Source organism: Pituophis catenifer, unplaced genomic scaffold (genome assembly GCF_029215685.1).
Source record: "Pituophis catenifer annectens isolate HBS135680 unplaced genomic scaffold, rPitCat1.0.hap2 SCAF_2, whole genome shotgun sequence".
In the NCBI taxonomy this organism is placed as follows: domain Eukaryota; kingdom Metazoa; phylum Chordata; class Lepidosauria; order Squamata; family Colubridae; genus Pituophis; species Pituophis catenifer.
The window spans coordinates 174453799-174472810 of NW_027256882.1; the positions used below are offsets into that span (position 1 = coordinate 174453799).

Here is a 19012-nt window from a genome sequence, read left to right on the forward strand (position 1 = left end):
AAAGACTGCAACATTTAGGGTTCCCAGTCCGCGGTCCCCCTTTATTACAGACCGGGAATTCTGGGAGTTCTAGTTCTTTGTAGAGGAAATGCTGGGTCAGGACAAATAGAAGCTCCTACTTCTTCCAATCATCAGAGATCATTAGGGCATCTTAAAGACCTTTGTAATAGCATGAACAAGAAATAGCATAAATTTCTTGAAATCTGGATCTGATTTATCAGATCCACTGAGCATTGTTTCAATCATACCCCTAGCACCATGATCAGGAATAATGGAAGATGCTGTGCAAATAATAAATGGAAAAGGACCGTAATTTATTTTCCACAGAAAAAGCACTAACTTCCCATAGCCCATTACCTTGTGAAATGGGCAACTTGTTGCAAATAGTTGCATATAAATAAAAATAAAAATAAAACTGCAACCTTAACATGTGGTATATGTCAGCAAGCTTAAAAATCCAATGGTGGGGGAAAAAAATCAATCAGCCAATCACAAAACATTGGCATGCTATGTAGTTTCTCTAAAAAAAAAGAAGATAAAGTAAAACTTGACTTTGACTGATTTTCATTTTCATTTTATTTATGTTTCATAAAACACAAAATTTTAAAATACCATGTCCTACAACCAATATTGCTCTTCTGCCTCCACCACAGCAGTGTCCTGGAACTTGGACTAAATTCTCTTCATTTAAGCAAGGCTTTCTTTTACTAAGGAAAGTCTGAGTTTTATGAATACCTTCTTTTTGGCTTTGTAACCCTCCTGCTAACCTATTACTAAATTGCTAAGTTGCGAATAATGCAGAAATTGCTATTGTGGCTGGAGATAACTCCCAAGCAATCCTTCAACTTGCCAGTCCCACAAGTAATAAATACTGTACATTTTGAAATCAAATGTCCAGGTTCTTATCTTCCTCTGTAACTTTCCACTCTATTTAAATAAGTTGAACATTTATAGTACCATGCTCACTCTTGAATTAATTCACCATTCTTCAGATCTCACATTAGGATGATAAGCAGAGTATGAAGTTTCCCATTCAAGCAGTGTTTTTGGCATCACCTGGTAGGAGCTAGAAACTACTGGTTTGTATGTTGATAGAGTCGTGATACTGTTCAGCTACCGATTTCTGCACATATTTAGAAAATATTGTGGCAGTTCCTAGTAACAACACAGAAACAGACCACGGTGGACTGTGATGTGGTTTTCATTTAAAAACCTCAGGCTATGTATTGTATATTAAGATGTTACCTAGTCCTACTTGGTTTCCAGGGCCAGTATTGGCAGAACAGTGAAGGATGTGGCCTTTGGCAGAAAGATTAGAAGCTAGTGACTCTGGAAAAAAAAAAGAATGAAAGAAGTCACTGTTTGAGGTGTGGAAACCAAAATAGTTTAAAGGAAATGGCAGTTTAACAAACCAACCAATCAACCTTAAAAGGGTAATAATTGCTACAGTATCTGTCATGATAAATGCCTAACTACTACATCTCCCTGACCACCCGGTCCTTCAAGGGTTAACTAACCACATATCCCATAATCCCTGTAACCACTCCTTACCTCTTGGCCCCTCCTCCTGGGTACAAAAGGTCCAACCACATGTTCCACAGTTGATTCCAGATGTATACCTGAAAGAGAAAGGTACAAGGTCAGTGACCTCCAGTACCAACAGATCAACAATAAAACTACTGAAAAGAATTGGGCCATGTCTTTGAGTTATTGGGCTAGATCCAGTTTCTAACAAAATGGTAGCAGAGGATGGTTGCCCATAACTCCAGACAATGACTGAACCCAACACCTACCCTGAAGAAGCAAACAGAGCACAGACCAGAGCTCTTACCAAGAAGATGGCTGAGAAGCTTGCAACCAAAGCCACAGCCATGGAGGAGACAGAAGCTGGAAGCGAACAGGACTCCAGCCTGGACTCACAATCAGATGAAGAGGAGCCACCCAAGGAAATCATCGCCCCGGAAGAAGAAACAGCACAGAAAATGAAAAAATTTAAACTCTCCATCCTGAAACTGATGGAGGGAAACAGCGACAAAGAAAACCTCATCGCGGACCTTCAAAGCCTCTTCGAGCAACAAGAAGCAGCGATCGAGGCCCCAAAGACCACCGAGAAAGAAAAGCCAGCAAAAAAGGGTAAGCCACCCCAACCCGATGACCCTGAGCCGGCAGAATCCATTTCCGTGCCCCCTTCCCGGCGGCCATCTTGGGACGAGCACCAGCCAATGGGAAGCCAGGATTTGAATCCCTTGGCGCGAAAATGCCCGAACCCCGAAACAGACGAGGGGGACTCAGAAAGCGACTACGAAGAGCCCAGCTCTGAAAGCGACCACGAAGAGATCGCAATAACAAAAAGAAAAACGCCCACCGATCTCGAGTTGCAAAAGGCAATCGAGACCATCACCGCTGCCCTAGGCTCTGCTTTCGAGCCTCCTGCGGCACTCAATAAATCAAAGAAAAATCCCGGGGGGCACAAGAAGGCCAGGACAACCAACAGAGACCAGGCAACCGAGGCACAGCCTACAAAAAACTCCGCGCGCACCAGCAACCGGCACAAAAGACCGCCCACCTGCAGGAAAAATCAACCGCAGAACTCGAACTCACCACCCGCTACACCGGCAACGCGAGGCCCGAGGCAGAAGAGAAGAACCGGCTACTCACCAATGCCACGACACCCATCAGGCCAGTCCACGCGACCAGGGACCAGCGACCATGAGGGAGGATCAGCCGCCGCCGCCGCCATTGCCGCCGAGCCGCTGGGAGCAGGGAATCCTCAACCTACGACCTCCGCTGCTGCCGCGCCGCCGACCCGCGAAAGTCCTCGACTTGCGACCGCGTCACCCCCTCACCTTCTGCCCTTCTTCGCCGGGGATCCGGCCATCCAGCAGTGGTGTCCACCTCAGGGAGGGATCTTCGGACCCACCGGAGGCGGGTCCAGCCTCCCACCGACAGGCCTAGGCCTAGGCCTGGGAGCTCCAGCAACAGGAACCTCACCCGATGGACTCCAGCGCGGAATGAGCTTCGCGCATGCCCAGTACCTGCCTGTAATAAGAGAAGCAAGCTACATAGATCCAAGCAAGTACAGAATGGCCACAGACATCCCAAAGCCTTATTGTGAGTTTAATCACAACTTGGACCATGGACAGCTCCCCCCAGTAAGTAACCTTACTAACATTTCTGGGGCAAATTATGCCAATTTGCCAAAACTGCAGTTAGATGGGGGTAATATCATAGAATGGAGCCAACAATTAAGAGTTGCTCTCATGAGAGAGAATGCACTGTTCCTAGCTAACAAACCTCCCCAAAAGCCCTGGTCACTGGAAATTGACTGCATTCATCACAGGGCATTTTGCATCATGTTAACCTCCATTCCATCTGCTATGTATCCATCTATTGAGGACAATCTAACTGTTTATGATATTATGCAAAAATTATGTAACCTGTTTTATAGCCAAAGCAGAGCCACCACCACTAGACTATCTAGGGAGTTCCACTCCACCAAGCATAAGGCAGGGGTCCCCATGAGTGAGCACATCTTAAAGATGAATGCTGCAAGGACAGAACTCATGCAGAGGGGGGAAATCATCACTGAAGAGAGCATGATAAGCATAATCATAAACTCTCTTGATAGCAGCTGGGACATCTTCATGACCCAACTAAATAGCCTCAACTTGCAATACCTCACACTAGGCTCACTGACCAGTCAGCTCATTGCAGAGGACACCCTGAGGAGGGAACGCCAACTAGCCAAAGGGGACCCCAGACCCACAAAGAGGGTGGATTTCCAGGATAGGGCCAGGGATACCTCAGAATGTTATTCTTGTGGATCGAGGAACCACTTAAAGAAGGATTGCCCCAGGAACCATAGGGATAGGGGGCAGCACGGCAGTAGAGGGGGAAGGTCACCTGAACGCAGGTACCCAAAGGAAAGGGGGCGAGGATGGTCACCCAACCCCAAGAAACACCACGAGCGCAGAGACCACTCCAGGGAGAGTAGCTCTGGCTCCATGTACGGGATCAGGCACGATGACCCAAATGACAAACATAAGATAGAGAGAAACTCATGGCTTCTAGATTCAGGGGCCACAAGTCACACTACCTGTAACCCAGAGCTGCTAGACTCACTCACAAAAATAGACTCAGAAATAAAGGTGGCAAACCAAAGCAAGGTCAGAGTAGTGGGGAAAGGAAACGTACACATCACACAGGTAGGGGACTTAAAGGAGGTACTGTACATACCAGAGATTCCCCACAATGTGCTAGCCATCACAAGGCTAACACGAGACACAAATATAGAAATAAAATTTAAAGATGGAAAGGCACACTTGATCAAACAGGGGAAAGAGATAGGAAAGGTAACCATACACGAGGGACTCCCCTACTTCACACCCAATGCAAGGGAGGAAGAAGGCATTGATACCAGCACAAACCACAGGATAGATAAGTATCCAGAAACAGAGGGGGTGCAGCAGGAGGCAGGAAGTAGCCATGAGAAGACAAACAAGTCCGTATCTATCGGCAAGCCATTACATGATAACTGCGCCCACCTCCTCCACAGGAGACTGGGACACATAAGCTTCCCCATTGTAAAGAAAATGACGGAATGTACCGAGGGTCTCAAAGTAAAGAACTGCGAAAACTACTTGGAGTGTTCAGTTTGTAAGCGTTCTAAGATCAAGGTTAAGGCCATCCCCAGGGGATCCAAACGAACCACGGAATACCCCTTTCAATTGGTGCATATGGACTTGGTAGGGCCAATGAAACCCTCTGTAGGACATAGGAAGCGGTTCTTCCTCACGATTGTAGATGACTACACCAGATACGGGTATGTCTACTCCCTCAGACACAAAAATGAAGTATTCCAAAGGTTTAAAGAATTCCACAGGAGAGTAGATATGCAACACAACATGAGAATAAGGCAGATAATGACTGATAGGGGCTCAGAGTTCATGGCCAAAGAATTCACAAGGTGGCTGAGGGAGCAGGGCATAGCGCATTACACCTCTTCACCTTTCTCCCCCTTCCAAAATGGAGTCTCAGAGAGAAAAAACGGGGTGTTGCAAACCATGATGAGATGCGCCCTGGAGGATGCTGGGATGGGGCAGCATTTCTGGTCAGAGGCATTACACTACGCCAATTACACCCTGAATAGACTGTGGTCAAGCTCTATCAATAAGACGCCATACGAGATGCTATACAACAGAAAGCCCAACATTGCTCACTTACACATATTCGGCACCCCAGCTGATGTCCACATTCCCAGGCAGCTAAGAAGAAAGGGGGAAAAATTATCAAAAAGGTTAAGGTTCGTGGGTTACGAACCGGGCACAAAGGGCTACAGATTTGTCGACAACAATAACCGTTTTGTGGTTTCCAGATCAGCCAGTTTCCACGAAAACGCAAACTGGTCGAGGGTACACTCCAATGACATCCCAACCAATAGGGTCACGTTCGAGCATGACCAAGGGGAAAGGGAGGTCAGAGAGGTCACAGGGCACAAAGCCAACCATCGCAAGGCAAGCGTCAAAGGTTGGAAAGAAGGGCACCCTTCACTGAAGATAGATGACCTGACGGATAATGAGGCAGACAACATGCAGGAAACCGAGCCAACCCCCAGCAGGCCAATCAGAGAAACCAGAAACAAGCTACCAAAGAAGTTAGAGGACTACGTTATGACCATCCACAACACCCATTTCACGCCCAGCTCATATGAAGACATCCTCGGGCTCCCCCAGGAAGAAAAAGAAAAATGGATGTCTGCCATGGAGAAGGAGATGGAAAGCCTAAGGAACCTCCAGGTATACTCACCTGCCCAAGTTCCAGAGGACAAAAAACCAATAGGAACCAAATGGGTGTTCAGGGTTAAGACATTAGAGGACAACACGGTCCTATACAAGGCAAGATTAGTCGCGCAGGGTTTCGCCCAAAGATACCCCGAAGACTATACAGACACCTACTCGCCAACCGTCAGGGCGGAAAGCGTCAAAAGCGCCCTGGTGGTGGCCACCATCCTAGGCTTGGAGGTCTTCCAGTTCGACGTGCAAACAGCGTACTTACACGCCGAGCTGGATAAAGAAATATACGTCAAAGCGCCGCCTGGGTACAACAAGGGCGAGGACCAAACCTGGCTGCTGAACAAAAGCCTGTACGGACTCAAGCAGTCAGGCAAAAGGTGGTATGACTGCCTGGCCAAGGCCCTCAGATCCATGGGCTTCGAGGCCACCTCAGCCGACAAATGTTTCTTTACGAGGAGAGAAAACAACACATACGAGGGTGTGCTCGTTTACGTGGACGACATCTTGTACATCAGCAAACACAAGGACAGATGTGACAAGTTCGCCACTGACCTGGGTAGCCACTTCTCCCTAAAGTCACTTGGGAAGATTGACAGATACCTAGGGGTCCAAGTGATAAAAACCAACAAGGGCTTCCGCCTCTCCCAGAGAGAAAAGATCATCGAGCTGCTGCTCAAATGCAACATGTCCGAAGCGAAACCCAGCGAGACCCCCATGCAGCCTGAGTTCCTGAAGACCATGTATGAGGAATCTGAACCTTTCACAGACAACAAATTGTATAGATCAACGATAGGGTCACTGCTGTACATATCCAACTGGACCAGGCCCGACATCGCCTTAGCCGTCAATCTACTGTCCAGGCATGTAAGCAAGCCCACGGTAACACACTGGAATGCCATCAAAAGACTTCTCAGATACTTAAAATTCAGTGCGGATGCCCTACTCTGCCTAGAACCAGAAACATCCGAGAAACCAAAGCTAACCTGCTATGCTGACGCTGACTGGGCTGGGGACATAGGGTGCAGAAAAAGCACCTCTGGCTACGTGCTACTACTCAACAATTGCCCCATCCATTGGTACACTGGAAAGCAAAAACTGGTGGCCACATCAACTACGGAAGCAGAATTTGTTTGCCTATCAAAGGCCGCAAACAATTTAGTATGGTTCGATGACCTGCTCTGCGACATCTGGGCTGAACCCTCATATCCAATAGTTATCCACAAAGACAACAAAGCAGCAATAGAGATCTCTAGGGCCGATGCCATAGGTCAGCGTTCTAGGCACATTGACATTAAATACAAACACGTCAGGCAGTTTTCAGAGATAGGCTTCATTAGAGCAGTACACTGTGACACAGAGGAGCAAACAGCAGATATTCTCACTAAACCCCTACCACATAAACAACATGCTTACCTAATGTCAAAAATGCGTGTTTGCTTGTAATTCATGCCTGTACTTGTGTATTTCCTGTATGTATGCAAACATTACCCCTGGTACCCAGTTAGGCATTTAGAGGGGGTTTTGTCATGATAAATGCCTAACTACTACATCTCCCTGACCACCCGGTCCTTCAAGGGTTAACTAACCACATATCCCATAATCCCTGTAACCACTCCTTACCTCTTGGCCCCTCCTCCTGGGTACAAAAGGTCCAACCACATGTTCCACAGTTGATTCCAGATGTATACCTGAAAGAGAAAGGTACAAGGTCAGTGACCTCCAGTACCAACAGATCAACAATAAAACTACTGAAAAGAATTGGGCCATGTCTTTGAGTTATTGGGCTAGATCCAGTTTCTAACAGTATCCAGCAGATAAAATCAGTTGTTCTGTTCATTTTTCATTCTAAATCACTTTTAAACAAATAGTTTTTTTCCCCTCTTGATTGTTGTTCTGTTCCTGTTTTTGCCCGCTTTTTAACCCCCTTTTGACAGTTGACTGTTTATGATGTTTAAGAAATAAACAGCAAGCTATATTTTGCTAACTGAACTGAGTGGCATATATGCTTACTCTAAACTGGACACATGAATTCACTGGAAGCATGCTGAGTGCTAACTAAATTGAATAATACTCAGTTATTTTTTAGAGCAAATACATATCCAAAAAATATTGAAGTTGCACAAAAAGACACATATGCAGCAAATACAGAATGCCATTGCAGACAAAATTAATATTGGAGGGAATATCTCTCACAGTGCTACACCCTCAATATGAAAAGATGCAGAAACCAATCATGCATGGTTGTGCAAGTGTCATTGCACAAGTGTTTAATAGTCCTTTATTAGAACGGATCAAAGTTTGCTAATCCCACCTCCATGGGGTGAATTATGTACCATTGTCTTCTAGTGGAAGTTGAACAAAGAAGCAAGCAATAGAATCTTACAATACAAATCAAGCCATTAAGAAGTTCTAGTTCAACTGTTCACAAAGACAAGTGGTACTGTTGGAAGAGAAATCCAGATCCAGTTTCAATCCGGGAATAAAATGGAGGCTGCATAAGAAAGAAGGTTTATTGATAAGCAGAACCAACAACAGCATGCAGTTCTGGGACAGCTGACCCCTTGGTTTAGGAATGGATGGATTTTTATAGGGTTCTGAGATGCTCTGGGGGTTGTGCAATGTAGTGAGCCTTGTGTCTTTTGCTATTCTAATGGTGGTGGCTTAATCCCATTATGTTCTTAGAATTTGGATGGGGGATGTAAATTCATAATACCATCAGCTGGAGCTGAAGGTGTTTTGTTTATGAATAGATTGGCCCAGCCAGTCTTCTTAATGGGCACAAAATACTCATCTCTAAAGACTTCAGGCATCTGTTGGAGGCTGTTGGGGCTGCTTTCTGCCTTTGTTAAGATTTTTCTCAATTTCTCCTTTGGGAAAATATAATGTCAGCAATTTGATCCTGATTGGCTCAAGGTTGATTCAGCCTTCCATCCTTCCAGGGTTGGTAAAATGAGGACCCAGATGGTGGGGGCACAATCTGTAAAGCACTGTGAAATGGTATATAAATCTAAGTGCTATTGCTATGTCTATAATAAATCTCCTCCTTCTTGCCTTGGCAATCAAAGGGAATTGATTTTTTTTTATATCACAGGCACACATACATAAGGGAGGGAAACGGAAAGGAAGTCTTTTTTTCTGAGCTAAGTGTCACATCTTCCTGAATATATTTTTTTTTTCAAATAAAAACTATAGATTATATGAACTGGAAAGGTACAGGACATTTATATAATCTGCTTGTGCACAATTGGGATGGGATGTTTGTGGCTCTCATCTGTTTTTAAGATTTGGCACAATTACTTCAAAAGGAAGCACAACAGACATTTGAGTAAAAACTTGGTCAACTATTATATGAAATAAGCTTTAGTCCTAAATAAACCTTTCCTTTCTCTCCAAATATCTGTGTCCACAATTTCCTGAATTCCCCATGGGTTTCAGGTGTATTGAGTGGAAATTACTGATGTAACTTTTGATCTTGAAGTATTTCATGCAATGAAAGTTCTATTAAATACTTTTTAAAATTGCTGTATAATTCATAGAATAGTCAGCTAATTTTATATCCTTAGCTGGAAAAGGAAAAAAGAATTGGCATCCTGCAAAATTCACATGATACCAAATCCAGCAGGAAATTATCTTGCACAGCCTTTAATCAGGTCACAGAGCAGTTGTACCCAAATGAATGATCACGTATTTTCCATATAGAAGATTCCAAGTTTAAGGCTACCATATCTGAGCTTCCAAAGTCCAGACAATCATAAGATGAAAGAAATAGTGATAGGCATCTTTAACTCCTCAAATTTTTTGCAGCCTGATGATCCATCATTTTTCTGGTGTAGAGAAGACAAAATCCCTCATCTCTTGCTATGGCTATACTAATTTATTTACTTAAGCTTTGCTCCTGAATCCTATTATGAAATGTTCATTGCAGACAACAGCTTCTTTAATTGTCAGAAAATACAGGAATATGTAGGAGGAGGATTCAGTAAGAGATCTGGTATTCAGAATTTTTATTTTCTTTTTTTTTAAGCATTCATGTGTGCAAAACAACCAGCAGGAGCACAAACAGGAAAGGATTACTTGGGAGTGGGAGCTTTAAAATGGCCAAGACAAGTATGTTGAAACATACATTTTCAAACATAATGAACTTCCCATTGGTATGAAAATATTTCTTGGAAAAGTTCCCTTTCAATAAAATACATAAATACACAATTGGGAGACCTTTTGTAACTTGCAGTTTGGAGGGAAACTGCAAAACTAAAAGAGGATCACAATACCATAGAAAGCTTGCTTCTAAAACAGTTAAGATGTCGAAGATCAATTAAATGGGAATACTTTTTTTCCAAGGTAACAAACCTGCTGAAAGGGAATTGAACAAAAATGCTGCAAACCTGTTTACAAGTTGGTTAGAAAATGGAGGCAAGAGGATATGCCTGGACTGGAACCATTTCTGTACCAGCTTACATGACGAGATGGAGTGACTGAGCACTATCAAACATGCAGGTTGGTCTACAGAATAGAGTTAGGTTGCTATTAGTTCTTTTGAAAAGATCCTGAGAAGAAATGTCACAGAAACATGTGAAAATCTCCACTTTAGGAAAGATAAATCTGCCTTAAATCTTAGATTCAAAAGAATCCATTATGTATTTCAAATATTTGCAGCAATTCTGTACAATTTTTGTTGGTCTAATGAAAGAATAGGGTTTTTTTTCCCCTCAGGGTCAACACCATTATCTATTTTTAGCAACCTATGCAGTATGTGTAGAGGGAGAAAGAACGAATGTGAGAGTAAAAGAGGAAGAGAGAGGGGGCACTCTAGCTTAATTTATGACATATTATGGCTGAGTTTGCTAGTTAAGATAAGTTTGTTTACTAAATGACAATGCCAGGAGTACAGATCATAGTTTACAAAGCAACTAAGGAATGTGATTGTAAGCTGCCCAGAGCTATCCTGTAGCAAGATGGGCAGCCAATAAATTTAATAAATAAATAAACAGTCTAAACCAAATACAGTACAAAGCAAGCACATTATGGCTTAGCTTTATGTGTAAAGTAGTCAGTGAGAATTTTACAAACACTGGCCGAAGAATATTAATGAGGCATCAGGACAGAAGTGAAGGAATCATTTGTAAGAAGTAAGCGGGGAGAGGATTTGAGTCCTTGAGACTTGCAAGCCAATGTGCTTGTTTATCCTACAGTTTGGGCAGTAGGAAGAGAAATATTTTTCTTTTACCACTGTGAGGGAGGTGTCTCTTCTGAGAAGTAGGAGGATTAAACCAGGACCAAAAGAAGCTAAACTGGGTAAGTTCACTAAAATCCCACAACTCAGGAAATCTCTCCCTTTCTGGTTTGTACAAACAAACATACACGTACATACTGAATTAGGGAATTTTCTGTTCTCGAATGAGTCCTTGGCACATTTTTGGCTTCTCCTGTCAAAGGACTGTGCAGCAGGTACACTTTGGGACCAATGCTGATAACTTTGCCATGATCTTCTCCTGTCCCCTTGCCTATCTGGGCCTATTTATGCAACATATTTGTGGATTTGTGAAGTCCTCACCAAGTGTGGAAAACAGGACAGACACAGGCTCTTCAGAAGATTTTGTTTTCATTTCATCTTATGGAGTAGCAAGCGAAACTGGCCACTCTCCAGTCTTGGATGCATGGACAATCAAGGCTTGTATCAGGATGAATGCTACATTTATAGATCCTTTGAGGAAAAAAAAAGCCAAGAAGAAACCTGAGGTTCAAAAGTACGAAGGAAAGAGATGCCAAGGAGGCGTTCTCATCCGGAGCGCCTTCCACAAAGACGAAGCAAAACTTTCCTGCCAGCCATGGACCAGCTCCGGAGATCTCTCTTCGTTCTCCTTCAGATTCTAGCACCTTTAAGCATTGTGGGACATCCTCTTCCAATACAGGTACCTTCCCATGAGGTAAGTCCAGGCAAAGGGGTGAACAAATGTAAGCCCCAAAGGATGCCTCGATGTTGCTGTGTTGTTTTTGTAGCATTTTCCCCCTATCTTTTTTTTTTTTTTTATGTTTAGCAAATGGAAATGGTGGTGAAGGGAATAAGATCACTGGAGGCAGCAATGCCCAATGGTTCTTTAACCACCGTGAAATCCTGAGTTTTGCTCCTAACTTTGTAGAAAGCGATGGGAACGAATGGCTGGAGAAAGGAGAAATCTAGCTGTGTTCTACCATAACTTGCCAAGGATTCTACAGTAAAGCATTGATGGGAAATAGCAGGTGGATGTCTCTTTGCAGAACTCAGAGGGCAAAGCACAGAGGAAACATTTGAGTTACAGAGAATGCTTCATGAGCACAAGGGAAAGACAGACAGCCCCTCAACAGAGTGAGGGGAGTTATGCATGATATAGGAATAATAATAAGAGCCTTTCCATTCAGCTGGATAGAGCCTTCTAAATTACTTCAAAACTTGTTTTTTTTTTCCTACCAGAAGCAAATAAATCCTTGACTTATTTAACAGGATCAAAAACATGCCACTTTTAACAAAGCCATTCCATAGCTTCAGAGATGTTTTCACTCCTGTTCTATTTCTTCTGCTGGAAAGCCTTTCACTTCAGATCTCTAGTCCGCCCAGGAATATTTCGTGTGAAGTTACACTCTAGGTAAACTATGAACTGTTGAAGATGTGGCCCGCTAACTTCAATGGAACAATACCAGCCATAGAAGCAGTCTATTATGGACTGCTTGGATCCGTGATGGCAAACCTATGGCATGCGTGCTAGAAGTGGCACACAGAGTCCTCTCTGTGGGCATGCGCACCGTCACCAGCTGCTCTTCCACGTTTTATCATGTGCATGCCGGAACCCGGAAGAGAGCAGCTGGCTGGCACGCATGCATGTGATGGAACCTGGAAGAGCAGCTGGACGCCGCACGCATGCGCGCCGGCCAGCTGCTCTCTTTCAGGTTACGGTGCTCCAGTGCGAGTACACGCGCCCACATGCTCCAGTTTCAGCACTTGGTGCTGAAAAGGTTAACCATCACTGGCTTGGATCATTCCTTATTAAACTGGACCTTCATTGTTGCTAGTAGGAAAGAAAAACCCAATTTTGCTGAGTTCCATAGCAGTCACTGCTATGATGGCTTGGTTCGGTTCCAGGTCCATGGCAGCTGCAGCTCACTGCCATCCAAAGTTTAAAGGACCCAAGCCCACAGCAGGTGCAGTCTATGAATAGCAATATTTGGGACTATTGTGAAACCATTTGAACTATGAAAAACAAAGAATATTACGAAACAGAATAGCATAGTGTTGAAAAAAAATCACGTACTAATATTCTTTCATCTCATATCATTTACTAACTTGCTTCGCTGAAAATAAGTTATGGCTGAATTCATAATTTTGTTCTGTGATTTGTTTGACATAGGTCATTAAAAACAACACAGGTGTAATAACTGTGGGAAGCACATAAGCACATGGTAAATTTTTGGATTTCTTAGTCTAGGAAAAGGAAGAAATTTATTATCCACAGTATCTCTATCTATCTATCTATCTGTCTATCTATCTGTCTATCTATCTATCTATCTATCTATCTATCTATCTATCTATCAATTATCTATCTATCTATCTATCTATCTATCTGTCTGTCTGTCTATCTATCTATCATCTATCATCTATCTATATCAATTATCTATCTATCTATCTATCTATCTATCTATCTATCTATCTATCTATCTATCTATCATCTATCTATCATCTATCATCTATCATCTATCTACCTATCTACCTATCATCTATCATCTGATTTTATAGCTACCTGTCTCAGCAAATGATTCTGGGCGACTTTTGATCTTCTGATTGATAACCTCCCCCGATAATTCAAGGGAAAGGATGGTTTTGGCACAATGTTCTGCATGACCCTTTGTTCTAAGGAAGTAATAGGACAGAACAATCATACCACATATGTACATAGGAAAGTTTTCAAAAAAAAAGATAGTTCCTATTACTGGAAAACACTCCGGATTTCTACATTTGTAATGAATGGATAAATTTTAAATGTTTTTTTTTTCATTTTTAAGACTGATTTGAGACTTAATTTATTTGATTTATATGCCGCCCTTCTCCGGAGACTCAGGGCGGCTTACAATGCGCTAAGCAATAGCCTTCATCCTTTTGTATATTTATACAAAGTCAGCTTATTGCCCCCACAAACCGGGTCCTCATTTCACCTACCTTTGAAAGGATGGAAGGCTGAGTCAACCTTGAGCCTGGTGAGATTCGAACTTGCAGTAATTGCAGGCAGCTGGTCTTAATAACAGGGTGCTTTAGACCACTGTACTACCAAGGCTCATAATAATGGAAACTGATGGTGCTAAATGTTATCAATATTTGTAATTCCCTCACATGCCTGTTTACATCCAGTTCTATCTCATATGTTCCGCACATAAACCCCCATGTCAGTCAAAACAAGAATGAAATGAGAGAAGCAAACGTTAATGCAATGGGAATATTTACAGAGTAATCCTATCGGAATTACCCAGAAGGGCCAGGGACATAGCTCAGTAAGAAAGCCCCTCTCTTGCATAATGAATGTCCCAAGTTCAAATCCATCCAACTCTCGGTAGGATTTTAAAATGTCCTTCTTGAACTCCTGGGCAACAGCTGCCTCACTGTGTTGGCCATATTATTATGTGTTGGCTATAGAGCACTGCACACCAGAACAACTAGACACAAAAACAGTTTTTTCACGGACGCCATCATTTTGCTAAACAAATAATTCCCTCAACACTGTCAAAGTAGTTACTAAGTCTGCATTAATATTAATCTTCTCATTGTTCCTATCACCCATCTCCTCCCACCTATGACTGCATGACTGTAACCTTGTTGCTGGTATCCTTAAGATTTATATTGACTGTTTCCTAATATGATTTGATTGCTTATTTGTTCCCTATGACTATCATTAAGTGTTGTACCTTATGTTTCTTGATGAATGTATCTTTTCTTTTATGTACACTGAAAGCATATGCACCAAGACAAATTCCTTGTGTGTCCAATCACACTTGGCCAATAAAGAATTCTGTACTGTTCTGTTCTGTTCTATTATTATTATTTATTAAATTTAAATTAAATTAAATATGCACAGGATGATACAAGATAGGGCAGATTCCTACTTTCATCAGATAAGCTCATCACAGAAATGGTGCCAGAAATACAGAATATAATTTAACATGAGGATAATTATTACTTTCACAGAAAAATCTACAGGCCATAGACAAAGCAGAATCCTGAAGAACCCTTGCACTGAATAGATTATTTCTTTCTGAAGCATCTTGATAATGAGATATCAAATTATGATTGTCTTTTCTACTAAAGCTTTTCTACTAAAATCCACAGCTAACTAATTGGCAGTAGAGAGTTAGATGGTTTTGAATCTCTTGAATGCAATCTAATGGGAACTGTTGCAGTTTCATTGTAAACAAAAGTTAAGTGAGAGAAATACAAACTCTATATAATAACATTACTATCTCTGGAAGTCATGCACTATAAATTGGCAGACTGGGGAAGAATAGGAAAGAACTAACATTTTTCTTTATCTTGTTTTATTTTTCTCTTTTTGGAGGGATTAAATTCTGGCTTTCCCAATTTCTAGCCCACCATCTGGAAGTTCTCATGAAAGCATAACAAAAGCTAGACAGGAACAAAGTCATATCCAGTCTAGCATTCTGTTTTTCACAACAGCCAATGATATTCTGGCTGAAAAACATAAGACATGGAAGCCCGACCGAGATCCATTACTCTCTTTATAAAATTTTCTTTTCTTTTTCTTTTGTAACAACAGGCACGTTGTTCCATGTTGGATTTAACTAGGGCTAACAGACCTTGTTTGCAAGAATTTGGAGAGCCACTAGATGTTAGCAAAGAGCTACAGCAAGCTCTTTGATGCAGGGGTGAAATGCTATCGGTCCAGTCCGGTTCACCCGAACCCGTAGTAAAAAAGGCTACTGGTTTGCCTAACTGGTAGTAAAAAATATTTTTAAAAAAAGTTCCGACGATCAGCTGAGCAACGCATGATCTTTGGAACTTTTTTTAAAAAGTTTTTTAGCATTTTTTACTACTGGTTCTCCGGTAGTAAAAAAAATCCAAGTTAAATCCAACAGCTGTGCCACGCGATCGTCAGAGCCTTTTTTTTTTTACTTTTAAAAGCATTTTTTTACAACCTACCCTGTTTCCCCCAAAATAAGACATCCCCTGATAATAAACCCAATCGGGCTTTTGAGCGCATGGCAATAAGGCCAAGCACTGATTTCAGGGTTCAAAAAAATATAAGACAGGATCTTATTTTCGGGGAAACACGGTATTCGGCGAATAGGTTGTAAAAAAATGCTTTTAAAAGTAAAAAAAAAAAGGCTCTGAAGATAGCGCGCCATAGCTGATCATCTCCCCCCGCGTGCTGTTCTACTTACCCCATGCCTCCTTTTGGTGTGCACTGCACGCGCACCTTGCATTTGGTGCATGGTGCGCACTGTGCATACACACGCGCAGCACACATTTGGCATCCAGTGCGCATGCGCAGCCAGCGAACCGGTAGTAAACCGGTTCATATTTCACCACTGCTTTGATGCCACCTATAGTTGTCTGGATTTTTGCAGCCATTTTCATGATAATTAATTATCAGCCATTCTTTCAAAAGCCATTGGAACTGGCTTCTGATGCTTCTGAACATGGTTAGGGCAGCTTAGGACAGCAAAATTTTAAATTATGTCTTTATGTCCTAGAAACAACAAAAAAGAGGGGGAAAGGGAAGGAAGGAAGGAAGGAAGGAAGGAAGGAAGGAAGGAAGGAAGGAAGGAAGGAAGGAAGGAAGGAAGGATGCTGGGTTTGGTAGGAAGTATCAAAAGAGAACTAAGAAGAGATACAAAAGGGGATGTATTGGCCTCTGGAAATCACTCAGCAATATCCATCCATTTGGAATATTTCAAAGCCATATTATGTGAAAGAAAATCACTATTTTGTTTTTTTCCACAGAGGTCTATACGTCAAGTGAAAGCTCCCCAAAGCAAGGTAGGCAATCCGCTGATTTACCAGTTGATTTTATTAATGATTTTTCATCACAATCTAATCTGGTAGGTAGGAGGGATTTTACTGCTCTTTCATCAAAATCTAGGGAGAGTCCTTTAGCCTGTGCTTATAAACAGGATAAAGTTGGAGCTTTACAGAGCAATCCTATACATATTCCTTTAGAAGTCCTGTTGAGATCCTGTATTGAGGCATGCTGGCCAGTAAGTAAAGCTGGGAATATAGTCTCTCAGAATATATTTACAAAATAGTTTGATACCAGGTGTGTTTGGGATTCCAATCAAGTTCCAAACATCTTCCTCATCCACTGCAGATTGGTAACTTGAATGACATCAATTGGATATTATGCAGAATCCAAATTAACAAGGACTTTTTGTGAGGGGAATAGAATTGGCACATACCAGCGGTACCATTCAACCACACATTTTTTTATCTTGAGTTCAATTTAAACACATGCCTTAAATATAATTAAAATAATTAAATAATTATTCTTTAAAATAATTAAAGAACCACTAGACAGGTCAAATCACCTTGGCAGTTTTGGCAACACCCAGAATCAACTAACTGGGTTATTCTGGGAATACAGGGTACATGTTCCCCCAAGGAAGAGTCCAGCATTTCAGCAGGTCTTGTGCCATAGAACACAAGGTTTCCTTCCATCTTATTTTTTTGGCCCTGGTCAGGCTGGTGGGCAGTAGGATGCTTGGCCTAGTATCTACAACTAATCAGATTTAGAAGTTACATTCTATGTTGCACAGCCTGGGCAGTGAGTTCTAAAAGTGTCATAATAAATGCCTAACTACTACATCTCCCTGACCACCCGGACCTTCAAGGGTTAACTAACCACATATCCCATAATCCCTGTAACCACTCCTTACCTCTTAGCCCCTCCTCCTGGGTACAAAAGGTCCAACCACATGTTCCACAGTTGATTCCAGATGTATACCTGAAAGAGAAAGGTACAAGGTCAGTGACCTCCAGTACCAACAGATCAACAATAAAACTACAGAAAAGAATTGGAGTCTGTCTTTGAGTTATTGGGCTAGATCCAGTTTCTAACAAAATGGTAGCAGAGGTCGGTTGCCCATAACTCCAGACAATGACTGAACCCAACACCTACCCTGAAGAAGCAAACAGAGCACAGACCAGAGCTCTTACCAAGAAGATGGCTGAGAAGCTTGCAACCAAAGCCACAGCCATGGAGGAGACAGAAGCTGGAAGCGAACAGGACTCCAGCCTGGACTCACAATCAGATGAAGAGGGGCCATCCAAGGAAATCACCGCCCCGGAAGAAGAAACAGCACAGAAAATGAAAAAATTCAAACTCTCCATCCTGAAACTGATGGAGGGAAACAGCGACAAAGAAAACCTCATCGCGGACCTTCAAAGCCTCTTCGAGCAACAAGAAGCAGCGATTGAGGCCCCAAAGACCACCGAGAAAGAAAAGCCAGCAAAAAAGGGTAAGCCACCCCAACCCGATGATCCTGAGCCGGCAGAATCCATTTCCGCGCCCCCTTCCCGGCGGCCATCTTGGGACGAGCACCAGCCAATGGGAAGCCAGGATTTGAATCCCTTGGCGCGAAAATGCCCGAACCCCGAAACAGACGAGGGGGGCTCAGAAAGTGACTACGAAGAGCCCAGCTCTGAAAGCGACCACGAAGAGATCGCAATAACAAAAAGAAAAACACCTACCGATCTCGAATTGCAAAAGGCAATCGAGACCATCACCGCTGCCCTAGGCTCCGCTTTCAAGCCTCCTGCGGCACTCAATAAACCAAAGAAAAATCCTGGAGGGCACAAGAAGGCCAGGACAACCAACAGAGACCAGGCAACCGAGTCACAACCTACAAAAAACACCGCGCGCGCCAACAACCGGCACAAAAGACCGCCCACCTGCAGGAAAAATCAACCGCAGAACTCGAACTCACCACCCGCTACACCGGCAATGCGAGGCCCGAGGCAGAAGAGAAGAACCGGCTACTCACCAACGCCACGACACCCATCGGGCCAGTCCACGCGACCAGGGACCAGCGACCACGAGGGAGGATCAGCCGCCGCCGCCGCCATTACCGCCGAGCCGCTGGGTGCAGGGAATCCTCAACCTACGACCTCCGCTGCTGCCGCGCCGCCGACCCGCGAAAGTCCTCGACTTGCGACCGCGTCGCCCCCTCACCTTCTGCCCTTCTTC

The 19012-nt window shown here is 43.1% G+C and overlaps 1 protein-coding gene across 1 annotated transcript in view; it reads left to right on the forward strand.

Annotated features, from left to right (window-relative positions):
• Positions 1-11554: 11554 nt before the first annotated feature.
• The window catches only part of ITIH6 (inter-alpha-trypsin inhibitor heavy chain family member 6), a 29735-nt gene continuing 22277 nt past the window's right edge, over positions 11555-19012 (forward strand). Inside the window, exons 1-2 of the mRNA XM_070935139.1 lie at positions 11555-11719; positions 16774-16809. Coding sequence (XP_070791240.1) covers positions 11555-11719; positions 16774-16809 — 201 coding nt within the window. The remainder of the gene's footprint in view (positions 11720-16773; positions 16810-19012) is intronic.